Raw genomic sequence first — 23,841 nt, 5'->3', positions numbered from 1 at the left:
CTATCCGTTGAGGTGCCACAAGGGCAGTCTTTACGCCTCAATTCCTTTTCTTGTTTACGCGGCCGAGGTCCAACAATTTTTGCGTCTTCCTAATCAAAATGTGAAAAATTGTTTTTCATCCTTCCGCTGGCACCTACCACCGCACCCCCGCACCTCCGCGCTCAATCAACTTTGTTTTGATTGCAAAATGTGCGAGAGAGAATTTTGTTTTGTGCCTTTTTTTTAGAGGGTATTACGGGGATTTTCTTTCCTTTCCTTTTCTTGCTCTTTGGCAGCCGCAAATTCTACACATCCAAAGCTTAGGGTATTCCACGCCTCGACCCTCATTTCGGCAATTATTTTCCTATTGTTTTCTTTGGGGCTTTCGCCGATGCTTAATGGGTCTACATTTTTGTTTGGGGTCTCGCAACCTACGAAACTTTCCACAATGCAGTGGGCGGACGCGAGTCTATTTTCAGTGCACAATTTTAATGGCTCTCCTCACATTTGACATTTTGCAAAGATAAATAAATTGCAGCTTGTTGCAAGTGAAGTAAAACAAAAAGATTCGTTATGGATCTTAAAATCTGAATTTTGTTTTGGTTTTTGAGCATGGACAGACTTTGACCTTTCTGCCATTTAGCTAACAATTTTTAGCTGAATTATTTTTGTGTAAACTAATAACTTTGATGTCCACTTTAATGTCTTGTTTACTTGGTCTCCAGATTTTGTCTTTCTGGCTGTCAGTTCGCAGTGAAACTTGAGACTTTATGACGTTATTGATGGCTCTGAAATGGAATGATTTTGTGGATCTAATTTCTTAGATAAATGATTGGATTATTATTACGATTTTGCCTGTTCAGCACGTAAACCAGGAAACGTCAAGCTGTAAAGTCGTTGAAGGATGATCTACTCAGAGATTCAGCGATGTACAGCAGGCAGCCAAAATTCTGCCAATCAATCAGTACTTTTCCCTTCCATTTTCATTGCACACTTCCTGTTGTTGTTTTCTGGGAGTGTTCTTTTGCCCAGCCCTTTGCCAAAAACCCGGCAAACCCAGCTCTAACCCCTGAACCCACACACAGAAACAGAAACAAGCAACGAATACAAATCGTATCGGCTTTCGCCATTGCAAGTGTCTGCTCAGCCTGATCAAGGGCTTATCTCGCTGCGATCGATGGGATCGAGGCAGGCACAGCCACTGGCATTTGTCATGGGGATCAGTTCGGATGGGGGGAGCCTTGACCTGCAGCGATCTCGAGCACAAAGACAGACAGCAGCAGCGGCGTCGCTCATTGTTGTCATAAATTACACTTCAATTGTTGGCTCCAGAGCCTGGGATAGAAATTGGGCAGAGGGATAGAGCTAGAGCGAGGGCCTGCCATTTGCCATGTGCAATCAGTGCATTTTTGTCCGTCTCTTTTTATCTTTTTGTGTTGGGTTTACAAGTCCCTGTGCGAGCCCTGAGAAAAGTGTCAAAAATATCAAATGTCCTTTTGTAGACAGGTTCTGGCTCTGGCTCTGGCTCTGGCTCTGGCAACGCTTTCTTCACGCTCTGTGCATTTCTATGAGTGGTTTGCCTGTGTCTAGTATCTGGAGAGCTACCTGCCAGGCATAATTAATTTAATCATTGCTCATTGCACACATTGAGCAGCGACGAACAAAGAGCAAACTCTGTATTCTGCCATCCCTGTATCGCCGGCACAAGTGTCCCAGTCCATTGTGTGTTGAGGCATCCTTGTGACGTGCCCCAGACCCACGACAGGCCAGAGCCAGAGCCAGAGCCAGAGACAATCGCTCGCCCCACCCCACTCCCCGGCAGGCCATGACAAACAATATTCTGAAATGAAAGAACCTGAAGCTGAACCACGAACCCCCGAACCCCCGAACCCCCGAACCCCTGACCCTTCGAACCCTCAACGGCTGATTGAGCGCTGAGGTTTTTCTCGAGTTGATCTTCTTCATCCGCTTCGTCATCGTGCCCTCCTCCCTCCGCCGCATCTTTCGACTACTTCTCATCATCATCGTCATCCTCATCAACTCTTCATTTGTGTGACAAACAAAGACGCTGCTCGAGAGAGCTCAAGTCGCTAGACCTGAGTGAGCGAGAGAGAGAGAGAGAGAGGCTCAGGGATGGGCGTGCTGCATGATCGATCGTGTCCATTAGAGCCGTGAAGAACTTAGAACTTGTTGCTAATGATCAGGCAGGTTTTTTATGAGCAGATATACCGAAAGATGATGGAAATTTCATACCTGAAAGGAAAAAAAGAAAACTTAAGGTTTAATATTTGGTTTTAATGGTGCTAAAAATTAGTTAAAAAAAATATAAATTAATGAAGCAAGCAGAAAAATATTCCAATTTGATTTTTAAGTTTTCGAGGAATTTCAATTATTTTTGGAATATTTGTTGGTGGGTTTTCGGGTTTATTATGGTATAATTTAATTTACTCATTTATTTACGATTTATCCATAAATTTCCCGCTAAAATATCAAGCAAAACTCATGAGAATTTTGCATTAATCTCTGCAGAATCGCACACTTTGTGAGCAGTTACAGAGAAAAGTCCAAGAATAAGACTTAACATCAGTTTCCTTTTACATTCCCTCTCAGAGATAAGCTGAAAGCCAGAAGTGCATAATCCGATTTGTTATCCAACAATCTTATTTCTCGCTTCGCATTGCGTGACTATCGGGTTCAAGTCACGCGCACGCACACGCACACGCACACGCACTCATCACTGACGGCCAACGGTGTCCCACTGCGAGGGTTGAGATCGCCTGAGCGACGACAAACAGAAGACGAAGACGAAGACGACGACAAAGAAGAGACGAAAACGAAAACGAAGACGACGCCTGATCGACTGCTGGACAGACGTACAAACTGTGTGCGTGCCTACCAAGAAACGAATGAGCCTGGAGTGGGGGGTGGAGTTGGAGTGGGAGTAAGAGTAAGAGTCGGGGGTGGAGTGCGAGTGTTGGGTCTGGTGCCTGGCGTATTTTGGTAGTTAAATTGTGGGCCCATTGTCTCTCGCTCTCTCGCTGCTGGAACATGCATAAATTGTTGCTAATATCGGGTATCGATGGGACAAAGAATGGAACTCGGACTGGGACTGGTTTGCCACAGCTGGACCCTTGGCACCTTTGGGCCTATCCAGCCATACCTGAAACGTACCCCTGTCCTATGTGAGGTGTTCTTCCATGGAAAGAAATGAAGCAACATCTCATGGTGCGCACTTTGCATATAAATCATTTTTATGACTTGTTATTTTTCACTATTTATTTTACTCTTTCTCTGCTGCCTCGTTGTTTATCGAAGGAAAAACAAAGAAATATTTTTTTTTTCCTCTTTTATTTTTGTTGATTTTCATTGGGGTTTGCGCCGTGCCCCTCTCCCATCCGTATATCTGTAAATTACAACATTATTTAGCTCTGGCTGCCGATGCGGGATTGAATAATTGCCGGACTCCATCCGTTGAGGGTAGCGGGGGGTATCGTAATTAAAGGCAGACCCCAGACCCCAAATGTGAATTCTCATTGCCTCCTGCCGCGCCTTATATAGCCAGGTATCTATCTATCTATCTATCCATCCATCCATCTGTGTGTTTAATTAACAGCTTTTGACCTTGTCCAATCGTTTATAGACAATTGCCCTTCGTTGCCGGGGGAAATCCGCTTCGGTTTCGGACACATGGAAATGCTCCAGCCTAGAGTGAAAGATTTAAGAGATAATCCCTAAAAACTCGATTATTTATTAGGCAAATTAAATTAGTGAGAAATTAGTGGCCACTAAGGGCCTGTGGCTAGATTGTCACAAATCCAAGGGGTTCCGTGTATCAATCAGATAAACGATGGACTAAAATATGCCCACAGTAAAGGTTACAGCAAACAGAGAGACAAACAAAGATTTAGATACTAATCGGATGGTGATTAATTGCTTTAATTATTAATAATAAGTTTAAGAAGTTTTTCCTAAGAACTTTGGGCTGTTAATATTTAATTACAAAAGATTAAAAGTTGTGTAAGCAGCAAGAGCAAATTTGTGAAGGGCTAACAACTATTTACGGACTTGTATTTGTTTATTTTACGAATAAAAACATAATTAGATTAGATTAAAAAATGTTTAAAAATATATTTTGAGGGGAATATACTTTGAAACTGTCAAAAGTAATTTGTTTTCGCTTGAATTTGATCATCAAAATGCAATTCTTTGAGCTTAATATATTTTAAATTTGCATTAAAACTATTTCAGATTAAAAATAAATGTTTTTGATATTTGTATTAAATATTAACATTTCGAATTAAAGAAATTAACTCCAACTTAAATATTTTTAAAGTGTTTTATTTATTTTGTAAGTGTTTTATTTATTTTTAAGGTGTTTTATTTATTTTTTAAGTGTTTTATTTATTTTTAAGGTGTTTTAAAGTATTTTTTAAGGTATTTGGAGTACTTTTTTTTCGAATATAGGTATATAGGGAAATCAATTCTATTTAATTTCGAATTTTTTAATATTTAATTTAAGTTTTTTTAATAACCAAAATTTCTCCGAGTGCCCCCTCTCTCGCAGCAATTGATTGCTTCTGGAAAATGATTGCAAGTACTTTGTATACCCCTTTTCGTTGACGATTATTTCGTGTTTCAAATACCATTTAAGTTCCCTTAATGACTACTAAATAGTTATTAATCAGAAGCAAGTCCTGCCCCGACCCCGCCCTATTGCTAATGGAATTTACCAGCGCAGGCCTTATAAAATATTCAAAATCAATTTCCCCCCCACTCCATTAGGGTATGGCCTGCCTGGCCCTTGGATTTGAACAATTTGTTTACACTGCTTAACAATTTATGTGGCATTCAAGCAGTAAATGTCCCCGCGACCCAATATCGGGCCGCAGCAGCTCCTCCCAGTCCACTCTCAAAATCGCATAATCCACCACAAACAATGTGTTTTGGTGGAAAAGTCGGGGCCTGTTCGCCGGGCTGTTTGTTTCTTTTCTGTTTTGGAGTACAGAACTGTAATAAAAAGTGAATTCGAAATAAACAAAATGTTTGTAATATCAGAAATTTATTGCAATTGTAGGCCGAACCGGGGAACAGGCTAGTTGTGGGGCCGGAGCAGACTGGAGGAGCGATTTATAAAAAGAAAAACCAAAATTACGCGACTTGTTTAAATTCTGAAAAGCCATTAAACGCAGCTGGGGCCCCCGGACACGGACACGGACACGGACACAGTGCCGGGGCCAGAACCACAATTATCATGAACGCAATATACAGGCAGGCAGGCAGGCAGGCAGGCAGGCAGGATGGGGCATGGCAAACACTTTGACGCAAAAACTTAGATCGTTAAATATTTATAAACGAGCTGAGAAAACACTCTCACACACACACAGACAGACAGCAGCAGGCAGTTGCACAAGAAATTAGACAGTGGAAGGGACCAGCGAGGAAGCGGACATCAAGTGGACACCAGCTGGATACCCCCACAGGGAGAAAGAGAGAGAGAGAGAGAGACACGTCGGGGCTGTATATCAACACATCATAATCCCCTGGGGGAGACCAGGGGCCACCGACTGTTTATAAGGCTTAAGCTCCAGCCTAATATGGCTTTAATGAGCTGTCCAAAAGCCACCGCCTGGAGCTCACACAAAAAAAGGGGTGTCAAGATTTCCGCTTAAAGCATTTTTCTACTCAACCAAAAAATGTGCGGCAAACAAAAGATTTAGCAAACTTATTAAATGTTATTAAATAAAATGTTCATAGAAAATGACTTTGGGATAAAGAGATAAGCAAAATAGGGAAACATTTTTGAAGTGAAACAAAAACAGGCAAAATCCTTGGCATATTCATTGAGAGTTTTGAAGTTTAGGACGCCAAACAGACAATGAAAACGATTTTCAATTGTTGTAAAGAATTCATGCATCTAAAAGAAAGATTTAAATAAGTTAAAAAGTGTTTCCATTATTTCAAATAAAAATAGTTTACATTAAATAAATATTATTCCATGTGTAAATATGCAATCGAATCCAAATAAAATATATTTTGGCTTTAAAATAAATATTCAACAGTTTTGCACTTTCTCTCGCACTTGAAAATATTTTTAAAACGTATTAAATAGGTCAAAAAATATATTTTCCATTAAATTAATATTATTTCAACTTGAAAGAGTTGCTATAAATATATTTCCCATCAAAATAAAATATATTTCATATCATAAATAAATATTCATTAGTTTTCCACTCCCTTCCATCCTTAAAATTGTTTTAATCCCTGAAACCTGCACTCTAAATTCACTTAAGCATTGAACATTCTTTGCTGCTCTTTTCAAAGCTAAATAATTCAACGGACAGCATCGATTACGAGTTTGTTGCCAGTCTAATGAACGAACGTCCCTCCCACAAGCAAAATAAAAACCCAACGAAAAGCGCCAAAAACTGTTGTAAAAATCCACTTGCAAGCTGCAACTGAACCGTGTTTTATGTGCCTGAAGTGGAGCAGCAGCTGCGGGGCACTACAATGGTTTAATTAACATTAACGCTGACGCCAACTACTCATTGGCAATAGAGAAGCATTAAAAGGAATTTATTTTAAGGACCAAACAGGCAATAAATCACATTACATGTCGCCATAAAAACAAAAAGGCCAACAAAAAGCTCTTCCACTGCCACCCTTTTGTGTACGAGGCAGGGCCGGAGAGTGATTTGGTGCTGGCAGTAGAGGATGGCAATAAAATGGATGAAAATGTTTTGTATATCGAAAAATCAATGCATCAATTTGGGCAAAAGGAAAAGGGCTGCCATAGGGGGGCCTTTGAGTAGAAAAAGTAGTAAAAATTGTTTTGTTGTCGTATACTTTTTGATGTCCATAGTTTGTTGCCGCTTTTATTTTTGTTATCACGAGTGCCCCACCCCCCTAAAAGCATCGACATTAAGCCCGAGGATAGCACATCAAAAAACGTCTATTAATGGCGATTATGTGGCACATAAAAACGATGAAAACTAACTGCCATATAAGTAATGCGATTACAGCTCCCAACTCCTCCAACCGTACCTAATTGATGAGGATTTTGGATTTTATGCTTTTAATGCGACTGTTAAAATTCGCAGCTAAATCCGCAGAATTTATCCTTAATGCTGGGGAAGGTATTTAACAGCACATTGATGAGAGATTATTGTGGATGTGCGTGGCATGCAATTGGATTTGGATTTGCGTTTGCATTTATTACTTTGCCCCCATTGGGGGTACTTTAAACAATTATAGGAATATATTTGCGGACCATTCAGAGGCCTCATTTTGAACACTTTCTTTCGTTATTAATATTATCTATTTATTGTGGTTATTACTTTACTTTTTGGAAGACATTATTCCATGTGAAAAATGCTCTACTTGTGCTGCAAATCTATAAATCCTTTTACTCCTCACTGAAAAGTGAGTCTAAAAAAGTGTCCCGACACAGTCTCCGGACAGTGCCCCCGGGAGGGACTTTCGAAAGTTGTACAAGTACTATGAAGCGCTATAAATTTCATTGTGCTCCTCGTGTGCCCCAGTGCAACTTTCACCCGTTTAAGCAGCGTTTGGCAGTGCCAAGTAGAACATCAACATGACAAGTGTGGTCTGGGTTGGGTCTCGTTTGGATCTGGTTTTCAATGGTTAGTTTTCCACACATGTCTCTCTCTCTCTGTGAGCATAAAACTGACTGGCAGAAAAGGAAACACATTGATTTGGCATTTGAGCGCAAATTCATTGCAATAAAATCAGCGCTGGATAAAGTTTTTTTGAATGCCACTTTCAATATTTGTTTTTCGCACACCCCAGTGAGGACTGCTCCTTGCTTGCTGGCTGCCTGCTGTAGTGTCTGTGTTTGTTTTTGGTCCTGTTTTATTTGCCTTATATCCTGGCATACCCAGCGGCGGTGGCAATTGTAAAACGCGTTTTGTAATCGAAACTTTTAACGACTTGATGCGATTGGAAATTGTGTAATATTGAGGCACTAATACACACACCACTGCCGCAACGAGTGGAGGTCCTGGAGGGTCCTTCAGATTCTTTACTGCTTGCCTGTGGCACGCTACGTTTCGCTGAGCAGGGCACATCGGTTGATTGGGCAAAGAAGGGAAAAGGAAAAAATATATATAGAATACCAACTGCAATGGACATGTGTGCATGTACCAGACTGTATGTAGTATTTGATTTGCCGATGAGCCGTGAATGATTCGCTCGTTCGAGTGCCTTTCCTTTGATGTCAGCTGCTTAAGAGTTGGTTCAGTTCCTAATTATAACGATGATTAAGGGAACTGTTTGAGAGCTGCAGTTCCTGCAGAAGAAATGCCAGAAATCACTTTATTTCCAATACAAAATCTATGAGCTAAAGTCTGTGCATTCCCTGGGGCATCATGAGGGTTTTCCACCTGCCATATGCCCCCCAAGTAATCACTTTGCCCAAAAACAGCTCAGCTCAGAGCCATTCAGGAGATTACTTGGAGAACTTTCAGCCATTTGTATCTTATTTGTGAGATTTCCATTGACAATTTATGTACTTTTTCTGCTAAAAAGGGGCTTTACAGATTCGTCACAGTCTCTGTTATTTCCCTGCTCAAAGTGCTAATAAATTTCAACTTAATTTCCAAAATGTGCAACTAACACATAAAAAGCAAACACACACACACACACACGCACACACTCCAGAGACTTGCCGCAGCATAAGCCCCTCCTTGAGGCATTGTTCTTTGGTGCAAAAATGTCGGGTATGCTTTTTAGCATAAAACTTCAATTGAAATTGACATTTGAGTGGAAAGTAATTGCATGAGCATAAAAAAGGCGTTCACAGGGGCAGGGCAGGGCGTGTTTAATATATGATGGCTACTATTTTTAGGCATTAAATGCGATACCTCCCATCCCATCCCATCCCATCCCATCCCATCCATCCAGTTCGGGAAGTTCTGCTGAAGCTCATTATGCGCTCGTTTATATGCCGCATTTGTGAGCCCCGCTGCTGTGCCGTTGTTTTTTTTTTGCAAACTTTTGTGCACATTATGAGGGTCGGGTCGGGGTCTGGTGGGTCTCTGTGTGTGTTTTGGTTTCTCTTCTTCTGCTTTGCTTTTCCGCTACGCGGGGGCGGGGGGACTTACTTCTGGGTTCCGGGTTCTTGTCGCTTGGTTTTGCTTTTTTGTTTTTGTTTCTGTTTCTCTTTTTAAATTAAATGCCAATAAATTTGCATTTTGTGTTGTTGCTCTGCCCCCATCCCTCCCATAGCAATTGCTCTAAGTGCGGCGTTTGGTATACAACAACAACAACAAAAAAAAGTGTCATTTGCTTTGGGCACTCGTGCCTTCGATTTGCTTTACTTTCATTTCATTTTCGTTTGGTTTGGGGGTTGGCATAAAACTTTTTCAATTCCCAAACCCACACAACAGCAAAATGTCCAACTTTTACAATCGCAAATAAATGTTGTTAATTTGTTTTAATTTCGGGACACATTTATTTGCTAATTTCCAAACCGGACAAGGCCAACCCCAACCATTGGAAAATGGTTTTGAAATTCGATTCAGCGACTGCTGGAGTGGGAAAAATGGTAGCAAAAAAAAGGTTAATTTGATTAAAAATTAAATCAAATTTCGGTTTAAATACTATTTAAATAAATAAATAAATATTTTTACTTAATAATAATAATTATAAATAATTTAGCTCCCATTTATGGCCCAACCTTTCAAGTATCCCCACCCTCTGAATTCCCCCTCGCCACATCCGTTGAACCCGAAACATTTTCCACCTGCGGCAAGGCATTTGTGTGCCTTCCCTCCGCCATCATCTGCTGCAGCTGCTCGACATGGCTGGGCTGCAGTTGCTCCATGCAGCCGTAGTAGAGCACATCCGAGATCAGCTTTCGAGCGAGTACTCGCTGACGCTGCGAGAGCTCCTGGAACTGACTGCTCCAGGTGTGGGCCAAGGCCTCCGTTTCGCTGGGACAGGCTCTGCGCTCGGGGATCTGTTGATAGGTGGAGCAGGAATAGTTGGTAGCCACCGGCGAGGGACAGGAAGCAGGAGATGCCAGCGATTCCTCTTTAATGAGCCTGCGGCGCCTTTTGGGCGAAGTTATTTCATAGGCGGGATAGAAGAGCTGCAAAAAGGAGTCATGGAATAGCCGCTGGAAGAACATTTCGCTCCCATTACCTCCTCGCCATTCAACTCCAAGGCTGCTGCTCCACTATCGCTGGTTGCTCCTGGAACTGGCACAGCGGCATCATCCTCCTGCCCCGCGAGGAACCCCAGCAGTTCAAAGTACCACAAAGTGGACTCAAAGGGCTGCCCCTCCTCGATGCACTGCTCTCGCTTGCGCTGATCCCGCCGAAAATTGGTGCGAAACGAATTGATCTTCTTGACCACCAGCGAGCGATTGGCATGCGGCTCCACCTCGCGCAGCTTACCCACCAGCTGCTCATATCCGGCGGTCTTCATGGCCCGACTGCTGTACTGCGGACTACGCACCTTCCACACGGCGGGCAGCGATCGGTAGAGCAGCAGAAATTCTGTCCAAAATTGTCGGTCACGTGAGTTCATCTTCGCCTACTCCTTCGCTGCCTCTCTGCCCCTGCTGTACACCGCGAATACACGCACAATACTGAAACGCTCGAAATCGGACATGCACAATCTTGCATGCGCAAATCTCAAGCGAACAGAAGAGAGACAGAGTGAGAGAGAGCGTAGGGTGGGAGAGCGCGCGTTTGTGCAAACGTCAGCGCATTGATTGCGCTCCCGCTTCGTTTATTACAAGTGTTGGACCGGGGTGGGGGGCTGCGCAGGCTGGTGGCAATGGGTCGCCGCCACTCTCTTTCTCTCACTCTCTCATTTACTAGGATACCCTATGCTAGCAGAGTGGAAGGGTATGCCCAGTCAGGCACAAGGCAAAGACTTTTTCCATTACTTAGCGCCAAACTTTTACTTACTTCAATGGCAGCTATAAATATTTTTAATTTAAAATGTATAGCTATTTGCCAGTATTAATGGTCATCAATTGATCGACTACAATTTCTTGCTGGTCATTTTTTTCTCTCTGCATGCAATTTGCGCAAACAGCTGTTGTTTTTTCACTATGAACTACCCACCGGCAGCGGTGTTTGCTGCTCGCCTGACTGACAAAAGTATATTTTAATATTATGGTTGCAAATGCAAATGACGCCAAGTCATGAAAAATATTATTAAATATTCAGAAAGTGACGTAGGAAAACCAATATGCAGAAGTGTGGTTTTAATGGATAGATTACAGAACAGGGGGAAAGCCTTACAGAAAAATAAAATGCAATATTTTCTATAAGAAATTCTTTAATTTACAATTTTCGAAAGCAAATTAATTGCATTCCATAGAAACAATAAATCTGGTTCCATTCCACTGCTTGGGTTACATATTTTTATTAAAATGAATCAACACAAATCGAAGCAAATCGAATGCCTAGTGGAATAGTTCCCCGCCACAAAAAAATTTCTGGGCTATTCTTCTACCCCAAAAATATTAATAAAAATGTTTCCCTTCTGTTGCCGCTTTTATGTGACTTCTTGTCATAAGTAAATTTAAGCTGCAAAGTTATTTGGTCAATGCAAACAGAACGGAAAACAGAACGAAAGCGAAACAACTGCAACTTCTTCCCTCCCACTCGAACACATTGCTGCTGTCCGTTTCGTTTCGTTTCGTTTCGTTTTGTTCACATCGAGTAATTGAAATAACGTTATTTACATGACAAATGCCAAATATTTGCGAGGATACAAATATTGATGCCGCGAGCACATTTAAACATGAAAGCAAACAGACAGACAGAAGAGCACCCACAAGCAGGATGAAGACATTTCTGCACTTGCTTCAATTATGCGTAAGGAGAGAAGGAGGACAAAAGGCAAAAGGCAGGAATGGAATTGAAGTGAAACTAAAGCCTTTTGCAAATAGTTGTTAAAATATGTCAATAACCTTGCCATTTACTGTCCTCCTGCCATCCATCCCCAGCGAGCACTTGAGGGTTCCGAATCAATAGTGAGCCCGAGCAGCCAGCCAGCCCCCCAGCTTCAGCCTCGACCAGGGCATAGAATTTCGGACCGGACGGGGGCGGGGCGGGGCTGGAGAATAAGCGCAGAAAATGTTTAATTAAATTCCGGGACACATTTGGCATGTTACATTGCCATTTTGCCCTGCCCATTGCTCCAGAGTCGCCACTAACCACAGACTGTAGTCGTTGTCGCCGGAGTCCCGACCCGACCCGACCCGACCCCCAAACTGAAACAGAAATTGCAATAAAAATACCAAAACGTAGCAGAAATTAAGCAAAAGCAAATTATGTCGTTGCGCAAAGCTATTGACATTTTCCTTGTTTTCCACTTTTCCCATGTAGTTTTCCCTGCGGTTGAGGTCACCCCGGCATGGAGTGCTGCTGTGGCGGCTGTTCCCTTTGCTGTGCTGCATGCAGCTGAAAGAATATTCTGGCAAAAGGTTGCTCTTTGTTTTGGTTACACTTGCAAATTCTTTACTTCATTTGTTTTACTTTTAATTATTCAAGAAATAAACACAGAAATTTGTGACCATTTTGTAGACACTTTCAGTCAAAGATCTCGCCCGCTCTTAGCCCTTTTCGTGCCCATTTCCTGTAACACTTTTCATAAAACAAAATTAAAAGATAGTTTCCTTTTACGAGTAATCTTCCACCCTGAGACGACAAGTTTTACAACCCCAAAACGGGACATGATTTAGCTGCCACTTGATGTGGGGAGCGAGACCTGAGACCTGTCCGAGGGCACTGCAGCAGCGGACAGACCGGACTCTGGACTCTGGACGCCCTGCAATCAAATGAACGGGCAAATTGCTCGTTTCGGTTGCCCCTAACTCATCTTTGTACATAAAATGTTATGGCCAGAAGTTACTTCTGGGTTTCTTTTTGCTTTTTTTCTTTCTTCTTGAGACCCAAGAGGGTGCCTGGCTATGGGCATTTAGGTTAAAGTTTTACGATCCAACACACATCCACCAAGGTCCACTCTTAATGATTGATAAACCGCACGGGACCAATCAACACCAACACAGAGAGAGAGACAGAGAGAGAGAGAGAGAGAGTTCTATGCAAACTGAAAAATCATCTCTCTGGGCAGCTCTCTTCTCCCTACACCCAAAAACCACTCTTTAAGTTGCACATCAAATTGGCTAAATTGTCGTGAGGCGGAGGCCTGCTGTTGTTTGAGGCAAAACCATCTTGATCCGGGCACTCTCCCTCCCCCTTTCCACAAGTGCTGTTCCAGGGTATACCAGTTTCTTTATTACACAAAAAAAAAGGGGCTTGGGTCAAAGCAACAACCACAACAACGCGGTCGTAAAAGAAAACAATATTGTAAATAAAGTTTAGACTTTAAGCCAAAACTCGTTTCGAACAAACGAAAACGACAAAGCGACCAAGCGACCGACCAACATTCGTGACTCCCTGTGATTGTTGTTGTTGTCTGTTGTCTGTTGCCTCTTTGGTCTTTGATGACTTTTTAACAAAAGTCTCTCGATGCTGCCGCTGCAATCGCTGCTGCCGATTTTTACTTTGTTTCGTAGCTTGCCCTTTTGCACAGAGAGTACTCGGCGACGGGCTGTAGGTTTGCACAAGGATTAAGAACAGCTCAAAAGTGGCAGAGGCAGGAGGCAGGATTATGAAAGATTTGTGCCAGCAGAACATTCATTTTCTCATTCCCAAATGTGCAATTGGATAAACTATATTTAACACACAACAATTGCAATAAAGCTGCCAAAAATGTAAGACAAAATCCAAGGAAAAAGGAAAAAGGTGTGCGGGAATGCTAAGTAATTTGTAAAGAAATCTTCGAGCAAGAACTTTCATTGTAAGTCCCAGAATTGAAGACTTCACCTTCAATGGTGAAGGATTCTTCCAGAAAATTAACATTAAAGCAAGCAGCAATTATGGCTTGTTTGTTGAGCCACAAATTGGTAATCCTTTAGAGCAAGTTTTGCTATTTTTTCTCAGCTTAATTTAACTCTCTCCCCAGCGGTTTTGTTAGAGCATTTGTCTGTCGCTGTTCTGCACTTAGTAGCAACTTTCTTGCTTTATTATAATTTTCTTTTCTTTTATTTTCCTCTTCTTTTTTTGTTGCTGTTTCTTTTTTGGTATTTTGATTTTGTTGTTTGTGTTTTTTTGTGTTACCATAAAAGCAGTTAAACCACAAACCACATCCATAGCCGCAAAACTTCTTGTTCAGCAGCAGCAGCAGCAACAAAACCAAGAGCCAGAAGCATAGTGGACTTTGGGACAGACTCTTTGTTGTTTGGCTGGCCGAACCACTTTGGCCTGTTGGTCTCTCGGTCTCTTGGTCTTTTTGGTGCTACACCGCGCCACACCAACACCGCTCTTGGTCTTGGCTGCCAAACACCATAAACATAAAACAAATCTATGACACGAAACAGGTCTTCGCAGAGGGAGAGAGATCTCCGATCCGAGTCGAGAGTCGAGAACTAACCTAGGTCTAGGAACTAGTTTTCAGCTGTCCGTTCTGATTTTTTGTTTTCTGTATATATTTTTTATTTTATGTTTTATGCACATGTTTATGGGGTTTGCAGATAAAAACTATTATGATTGGCGAAACGTGCAAGCAAACCGAAACAAAAAACAATCTTGACAGCTCTGGCGAGGATTGAGGGGATTGGGGGGGGGTTTATACCATTTGCACTCGAGCACACGACTCAATAGGTAAAAACCTCACGGCCTCAGACCGAGGAGTGTGTGGAGTGGAGTGGAGTGGAGTATGTTCGTGAAATTTATGCCCTGGCATAATTAACTCTGAAAATGATCTCATAAATTCATGTCGCGTTCTCGCTCTGATATTGTTTACAATTCATCTAAGGCACAGCTCCAGCTCCAGCTCCAGTTCCAGCTGTAGATCTCGTTTCGATGATGCTGCTGAAGTGGAGCACAGCTGAGTGCACTTGGGATACACTTGGGACATCTGTACCCGCGGGCCGACCAGTTTTGGGGAGCCATCCGGCCAGCTAGACAGCCTCTTTTGAAGAGCTTTCGAATGGTTCTCATTACCGTTTCCTGTTATGGCCAATCCTCTGCGATATGTCCAACAACAATCTGCGATCGCACATATTGTGTATCAAATGATCAAGATCTCTGGCAAGAGTGTGAAGCTGCCCTAACAAAATAAATGTTTTCATCTGGAAATCTTCCTTCTATTGCGGAATTCAATGATGGATCATCGTGCAGCTCAATGGGAAATTGTACATTTTGTAGAGCAAAAAGATGGAGAATAAAATTAAATTATAAATTCTGGCAAGGAAATAAACCATAAGCAGTATAGGGATAATATTTTCTATATTTTTAATTGTTTTTGTAAGCTGTTGGTAGATGTTTTCATTAAGAAAAACACCATTGATTGTTGAATGCATTCAAATGAATTTTCTAGCAATTTCTTGGCTCGCAGCTGTACCTAAAATAATCAATACAATTTCTGTGGCTGTAACACTTTTCCTACAGCTCAAACGGTGCCAAAAACTGTGCGTTTTATATTGGTTATTTCTTACAGAAATGTAACCCCCTTGCCAATCAAGCGGAAAACGTTAACCTGAGGAATGCCGCCCAAAGCCCAAAGGGGGAGCCACAGCAAACCATAACCTGTAACTTCCTGAATTTAAAAACGCATTATCAAAGGCACATAAATAAAGGTCGACGATCGACAGTCCGTACGGAGAGGGTACCCTGAGAGAAATCATTGAACGAAATCGATATTGGTAGCTGGCTGTCCAAAATGTATTGCACTTTTTTTTTGTACGCTGCCCCTCGAGACTCTGACCCAAGCCCAAACACTTTCAACTCCAATTCGAGAAACAATGAAAACTCTTTCAAACGAGTACAAAATAAAAACAACAACAAGTGGAGTGAGGGGGAGAGGCATGGGAGGGACAAAGCATTTTTCACGAATTAACGTGGCCAGTGAAGCCGAACGGCAAAGGTTTTTTGTTATAATTGATTTCCTGCGATTGCAGAGCAAACGAATCAAAACGAGAAAGAAAAGCCTTCAGCCAAACACTAAAACAACAACAACAACAAAAGCAACCTGAGCTCCAAGCAAGTTCACTCCGAATTGGACTACCGTGCAAGCCCATTTTGTAGTTAACAACGCAAAAAAAAAAAACACATACAAATAAATTACAACAGAAACACAAAAATAGCACAAAATATTGTTGGTGGCACAAGAAAAAATACAGAGAAGTCTCGAATACACTTGCAGAAATGGAATATTCATTTAATGTCTTATCTAATTGTTGAATAATTTTCAATTTGAATTTGCATTAAATAAGAATTCTGTCAGTAGCTATTTAATGAACTAATTAATAATATAATTTACATCCAAGCAGTAGCGATTTTATTTTTTATTTATCAGATTCTCTTTGTTTCCGACATCAAACCTTGTGCCAAAATAGTTATTCCCTCTGTAAGGGTACACAGCAAATGCACAAATGTACTACAACCGTTCCCCCCCCCCCCCCCCACCACCCACGCGATGCACTCGCGCAGAGCCAGGAGCCAGTCGAGAGCACCGAAAAGAGAAAACCCAAGCAGCAACAACAAATGGTGAAAATAAACTTCGCAAAACAAACCCCATGGATAGACAAGGAGGAACTGCAGCGAGGTGAGTGGCAAACGGAGGAGAAGGTTAAAAATCAAGCATCAACGTGAGGTACATAAATGCAATGCCTGACCAGACATAGGAGGGAAACCGAATGCACTTCCTGCTTGCCAGAAGCTCCAACTTATTCTCTATAATTGTTTCCCGGTTTAATCTTTTTAAACAATTATTTCCACTAAATCCTTAAATCATTTTAAGGGCAGAAACTTGTCTCAATAACTCGAAGCATGATTATGTACCCAGACTGTCTCCCTCCCTCGCTCAGACAATTGTCCCTCCAGGAGTGTACCTGCCACTGGGGTATCCAAGTCGTCTCAACTTAGGGGTTGAGGACGCACTTCTTCTCACGATCAGAGGTCAGGTCAGGTGATGTTTTTGAGCAGATAATGGATCGGGTCCCGGGATGACCCATATCAAGTCAAAACTCCCGCGCAGCCTGGCTGTAGCGCAGTCCGAAAAGGTTTTTCGGAAAAGCAAACCCAGAGCAATAACAGAGCAAAACGGAGAGGGGGAAACATAACAAAAAACAAAAAAAAAAGTACGACCATCAACACGATCATCAACAAGAACCATAAATAAGACTTAAATGGCATGAAAAAGGCAACAGAGTAAAGGCAAAAGCAAAAACAACAACAACGACAATGCTGCGACTGCGACTGCAATCAAAACGCAAGCCAGAGCCATTACAGCAACAGCAACAACAACAACGAAAACTACACCAGCAACAACAACATGGGCCTCGACGAACCCTCCGAAGCAAACCAAACCACAGAGAAAACTACAAAATAAAAGAAAACAACAAAGAGATAGAAGTAAAGGGTCGAAGCTTATGATACCCTTGCAGGAACAAAAATAAAAATAAATGTAAAGAGGAATCAAAATGTAATATTTATTAATTACATTTTTATATTCATTTGAAATTGTTTTCTTTTTATATCTTTAATTTACAATAATACCCAGCAAAAGTGTATGCGACTATTGCACGTATCAACTCCACAAACCAAGTCAACTCGTATACTCGTATATCGGACCATAAAAACAACAACAGCCGCACCTTCAAGCACACACAAACATACAGACATACATGCATGCATATACACAGGTATAATCTCGCTCATTTCTTGTGTTCTCTTGCTCCTCCTTCCACTGTTTGGAGCTGAAGAGCCTGGAGCTGTCGTCGTTGAATCGAGGCGAGTCGAAATTAAGAAAAGTAAAAGAAAGACTTGAAGGTAAGAGTATTGGGCATGGGCAACACCGAAGATGGTACGACACTTGTGCTAGAAGAAGCTGCTCGTACACAACGCATAAGCGGATCCACTCTGCGTTAGAGTATTTAGAAATCAAAACGAAACGCGGACGCGTGTTGGTCCACCATATCTTTGACTCAATCTTGTGGCAGAGCCCCCACCCGTTTCAGTTCGTTCCTGGCCAACCCAACCCGTTCCTGCGCTGGCCTAGACTCTGTCTTGCATTCGATCCACAGCATGCGGCTTTCCTTCGGACCGCAGATCTGTCTCTGCCCGCTCTCTGGGCCCCTCTTTGCTGTGGCGAAGATAATTCCAAGTGAGTGCTGAGGGCGGTGATGATGAACCGTGCCCGTACCCTCGGTTCGACCAAATCGACCCATCCACAATTGAGGGGCGGACGGCATTTCGTTTTGCTTGGCAGCAAAAACAACAAAAAATATAAAATCTAAAGACCTCTGCTTGAGATCGTATTGACATTGAAATTCCCCAACAACAAATGCAATAATTTAGTGACAAATAAACGTATAAATGGAACATATAAACAAATGCGGCGCCAGACAAAACTCTGAATATTTATACGGTCTTTAAAACTCTCTAAAATCCAAGCATCCCCAAGCCGCTGACTTGGTTCTACCAAAAATCTTGTGTTCTTTTTATGTTTTGCTAATTTATGCCAAAGTACGAGAAATGCATAAATAAAAGAGTCAAAAGCGAGGGACTGACACTTGCAAACAAAAATGAAACTAATGCCAACAAAAAAGGGGAAAACCAAACAAAAGATCTTCCAACTCTAAACTGAATTTTGGTATACCCTAACAAACAATTTGTACACAGTTTTTATAATATTTATGTAAGAAATACAATCAGTTTTTCTCCATTCCCCACCGTTTCATTAGAGTATTCTAACCTGCCAAGATCGTTAGACAAAGCGTGTTTGTTGGCTTTGACTGGCAGTTTGTTTTGCAGACATTAATCTCAAGAGCAACCACAGACAGTCTGAGCCAAACAATGTCTGAGTCTGAGTCTGAGTCTGAGTGTGTGTGTGTGGTGGCCGCAGGGCTAGAAGTGAAGCTGAGAATTCCCTGTAATTAAATTATTCTAAATTAATCTGAATAATTATGTTACCAACATCAAACTTTTGCTCAACTCAAAATGTAATTTTGATTTAAAAATTATTATAAAATTGCTGTCGTAGGGCACATAAATTTCGGCTAGCCCGTGGGGGAGTGTCCGTCTGTCTTTTGGCAGACACTTTTGAGTGAGGTTTGACTGTGGCTCGGGGCTTATGTGTTCATTTGTTTATCGCTGGGACAGCAGTCGCACAGGCGAGTGAGACACAAACCAGTTCGTACGTTCTACAGATGAAGTTCTATTCGTAATTGCGTATAACTTTGAGTACAATACATTAAGGTCTAATTGTCAGACAGACTGGCAGCCCAATGGCAAACCCAAAGGCACGGCAGAACTTCAAAATGTGCCAGAGCTGTGTGTGTTTGTTGTTTGTTGCTTTCTGGTATTTATTATGTGAGCATTTGGCGAAGTTACGTAAGCACTTGCTCGAGAGCAGTCTTCCCCTCTGCAGTTATTAATGTGAGGCTTCTGACACGCTTGAAGTCGAGTAATTACAGGGGCCCTATCCAAACAGTTGATCTCTAAAAATGAACAGGTACAGGTACATACATCATCGTGTGCCCTGAAAGTCTCTTCCTGCAGTCTGTTTACTCGAGCATGAGAAATTGATTTGTGTGTGTGGAAAGCAATGTGGGAGATTGAAGCGTTTCAAATTATGTTTGGGTGTGGCTCAGGGCCCCCATTAGACAGCAAAAGCGAAGGATGATGATGTAAAGTGCTTTACATATTGCTGAAAAATACACAAAAATCCAGGCCAGAGATGATCATGTGCCCTTCCTCAGCCGACAGGTGCACGTGCACGTCCATCTGATAGCCAAGGACTCGCCACAAATGCGTCACAAGGTCACCGAAGTAGCGGACGGTGCGGAGCAAGTGGCTCTGGTGAGCAATCTCAGCGCCCAGCTGCTGCCCCCCCCTTTCTCGCTCTGCTCCGAGTTGAGTCTGTTCTGGAGCAGAGACTTATGACTTGTCCAGGCAACCGAATCGTATCAAATTTCCATCCATCCTTTTGCACAAAAAAAGGCCACTAGGGCCACAGGCAACACTCGAAATTTATGTACGAGAGGAGTGCCTCTCCTCTCCTCTCTCTCTCTCTCTGGCTCGTTGAAAACAACACAAAAGTTAATTAAACTTGAAAATAATAAAAGCAAAGCAAAGTCCAGACCCAGAGCCAGAGCCAGAACAGGACAGGACAGGCTCAGCACAGAGGCAGCAGGAGGAATGAATGTGAAATATAATGAAACACAAAAAGTGTACATCAGAGCCAGCGGGCAACAAATGGCTGACACGGGCAACGGCACCTGCACTGGCCAAAAAAATTGATATTAAAATCAATCAGAAATACATTCAGCTACAGAAGTTTCACTTAGAAATTTAGTTGATATTCCTATAAACGATATGCGAAACGAAGGAGACAGAAAATCTCACCCTATGCATAATTTTTTTACCGACTTAATTCATTTTTTCATCTCCCAAAACTCTATCTCTCTCTAGAAGTTGTCTTTTTTTCTTTCAGTGTAGCAATGGATATACCTAGGGGAGCAGGGGGACAAGGGCAACTCGGTGGCTTGGTCATCATTAGCATATCGCCGACAGCGGCGCGAAAAAGGGTTCCATTTGAAAAGTTAATCGCCAGCTGATGCTGGCCTGCGATTGCCAGTGGCGGCAGGAGCAGCGCTGCGACTGCGACTGCGAGTGCGACTGCGGCTACGGCAGGGACTATGGCCAAGCCACTGGAGACTGGGGGCCGGGTGACGATGACTGCGTTGACACTGACAGGGACAGGGACAGAGTACCCGACCCGCCCCACTGTATACATATCCCTGTCGTCGGACGTTATCTCCGGACGGCAATAAAAACGGACAATAATTAAAACTGGCAATGGGGCAGCGTTAGCAAATAGAACTGGCACAAGCATTAAAATTGGCCAAGCAGGAAAGGAAATGGGTTCCGTCTCATGCCATGTGAATCCTTGGACTTGGTTCCAAGAGTTTTCATTTGTTTTTGTGTATTTACTGGAAATCAAAAAAAGTTTGTTGCTCAATGCGAAGGGAAGCTTAACCGAACATTCGTTAACAGTCTGTTGCCAGTCGCCCTGACCCTTTTTTGGTTTAATCAACAAAAAATTGTATCCTCCATAAATACTCGTTAGCATATAAATATGTAAAAATGAATGTGCACACAGTGCGTTTCGTAGCTTTATAGATATAAACAATAAATAAATAATAATACATATAACTAACCTTTTCATAAATATTTCTCCACTACATTCTGCAATTTTCTGTTACATTTTTTTGTGCGAGCGAATTTCCCGTTTTGACGAATTCTTAACACCGAAAACGGCACACATCCACATTTCCAATAAGAGCGCACACACATACACATTAGGAGTGAATTCATTTTTGGTGAGGCGACGCATTGACTGCATTTGCACACATTAAACGAGAGAGAGGCCATATTCCATCATTTGGACTGCTTCCCCTTATACTTTTGCCAGACTTGCACTGAGAGCACTGCAGACAAAAAAAATCTTCTCTCACAACGCAAGATCACGCGACTAAGCGCACTGACTTTTCACTGACTATATTGCACTTATTGGAATTTTGGGACATATGATTTGCGTATTCACTTAGAAACAGCGGCGCTAAAATTTTTGCGTATCTTTTATCACAATTTACCGCCTTTTGACGACCCTAAACGCGGAGCTGACTAGAAAACGCGCGCTTTGACCCGATGAAAAAATGAGTATGGGGGAGGGAGTGAGTGACAGACACACTCTTGTTCTCTTCCTATTTGCACGCACATTGCATGCTCTTCGGCTGCCGCTCAACCTAATTGCGCTCTTATTGGTAATGCAAAAGGTTGATCGAATGGTCAGTGTTGGTGGGAGTGAGAGAGTGACTCACAAGAGCGCATCTCTTTGCTTGCTTATTGAATTCTTTTTTGTTCCCTCTCCTACTGCAAATGGTGTGTGAAAGAGAGGCTTATGGGAAATTGGCAGTTCTTTGAGCGCATTTTTTTTCTTCCTCTGTTCGCGGTCGCTGTTTTGGTGTGTGTGATGGCGTAGTTTTTAAATTCAAATACAAAAATAGAACAAATACAAATTTCTTCTTTATTCTGATCATACAAATGTTATCCTAACGGTCTTCCCATAACGCAACGCACTGTACAATGTCACAAAATGTATCACATTTTCCGGTTTGTTCGCTATCTGAATTTCCGCAGGTCTGGTCTGCGTTTTTTCTTCTTTCCCCCTCTAGCTCTTTTTTTTTCTTTCAACAAATAAACGTAAAAATCTTTGCCCTGCACATCGGTCGTAAAAAGGGGATTTCATTTTAATTACATACGAATTTCTTTGCTTTTTTTTACATCTCTGCTTTTTTGGCTTTATTTTTGTGTACGGCAGTGTGTGTGTGTGAGTGCATCAGCGAATGGATATGTCTGCATGGTGGAGTGTGTGCTTAGCCCTTAGCCGAATACTTGAGAGAATCTTTCGCGTACCGAGTTACTCTCCGCGCCGTGTGTTGACTTTTATAATTAAGCCTTTTGTGTACATTTCCAGTTGACGGAACCGCACAAGCACCCCACCAAAACCCACCGGTAGGCCGGGCAGATCAACCCCGTGAGGGGTTCGGGGCCCTCGACAATGCCACCTGGGAAGGAGCATCATAAAAAGGATTAATTGTGCGCAATTAAAGAAAATATATTGCCAAGTTTTCGGGTCCAAGTTTGGGTCGGTTTTTTTTTGTTGGAAAGTTTTCTTGAATTATGCAAAATCATTTAAATGCGTCGCCACCGAGAAAACTTTTAGCGAAAAACATTTCTACGCCGACTTAACCACTTTGGCATGTGTCCCAGATTCTTATTGTAATTGTTGTTCTTGTTGTTCTGTCGTTTCGCCAGAGAAAGAGACTGGGAGAGGGAGAGGGAGAGGGAGAGAGAGAGCTTAAGTTCATAATGTTCATAGAGCGAGCGCGTCACGCCTCCTCCTCTTCGGGCAGGAGCAGTGTGAGGGTGTCGCGTACCGATTACAATTGCCGGGACACAATGGAGGCCCTGGAGGGGAGACCCTTTTTCCTTTCCACATGCGTTGCTCGGGTTAATTGCTCAAGTTCAAAATTAAAATATTTATTACAATGAAAAACTTTGGCACTTTCGCGACGCCAACGTGACGAACAAAAGCAGCAAGCAGCTTACGAAGTGAGTTCCCCATGCCCTTTGCCACATGAGAGTTGTTTAATTTGTTTTCCGCTTAACGTGTTTGCGTTTGTGTGTGCTTACGCACTCACACACCACACACACATGGGGGAGAGGCGGTGGCAGAGACGAAGGCGCTCTTGAAAGGTGAATGATGTACCGGAACAATGGAATGGAACGTATGTGCATGCGGAGCACAGAAACACTTGGAAGTAGTAAAAGAGAAGAGAGCAAAGAGAAGAGATACAGGAAAGTAACCAAAGAAATATTTGTGAATGTTTTGATCAAAGAAAATGAAGTCTCAAGCTTGCACAAAAATTAATCTCCTCTGGCAAACATTTTCTTACATTTATTTCCCCCTCGCATTGGATACTTTCAATGGCCTTAATCATGCTTGAACTTCCCCTGCCTATTGCTTTGATTATGGCCAATACGATTATTTACAGGCCTACACCGCTGCCAGTTCCGCTCACTTCACATTTAATAAGCTCCCCTACCCCCCGCCCCAGCCAATCCGCGTGTGAATGGGCTGCCTAGGCTGGCCATTAGAACAGGTGTTGCCGGGGGGCGTCAGCTCGCCTTCAATCTGCCGTAGCCGAACCAAAAGCTTTAAAACGTAGCATGCGGCGAATCTTTTCAA

General features: G+C 42.4%; 1 protein-coding gene and 1 long non-coding RNA gene across 2 annotated transcripts in view; both read right to left on the bottom strand.

Moving 5' to 3' along the window:
• Positions 1-1,934: 1,934 nt before the first annotated feature.
• The window catches only part of LOC117579841, a 30,417-nt gene continuing 8,510 nt past the window's right edge, over positions 1,935-23,841 (bottom strand). Inside the window, exon 2 of the long non-coding RNA XR_004573521.1 lies at positions 1,935-2,232. This is a non-coding gene — a long non-coding RNA (uncharacterized LOC117579841). The remainder of the gene's footprint in view (positions 2,233-23,841) is intronic.
• Positions 9,655-10,572, bottom strand: LOC117579840. Its single transcript, XM_034265937.1, has 2 exons — positions 10,141-10,572; positions 9,655-10,087 (listed from the first exon to the last, which is right to left on the bottom strand). Exons 1-2 carry the CDS (start codon positions 10,525-10,527, stop codon positions 9,677-9,679), a joined length of 798 nt encoding a protein of 265 aa, XP_034121828.1. The 5' UTR covers positions 10,528-10,572; the 3' UTR covers positions 9,655-9,676.

The sequence above is a fragment of the Drosophila guanche genome, unplaced genomic scaffold (genome assembly GCF_900245975.1).
Source record: "Drosophila guanche unplaced genomic scaffold, DGUA_6, whole genome shotgun sequence".
NCBI classification, from domain to species: Eukaryota; Metazoa; Arthropoda; class Insecta; order Diptera; family Drosophilidae; genus Drosophila; species Drosophila guanche.
The sequence above is the reverse complement of the archived record's forward strand: the minus strand, read 5'-3'. Positions and strand labels throughout refer to the sequence as shown.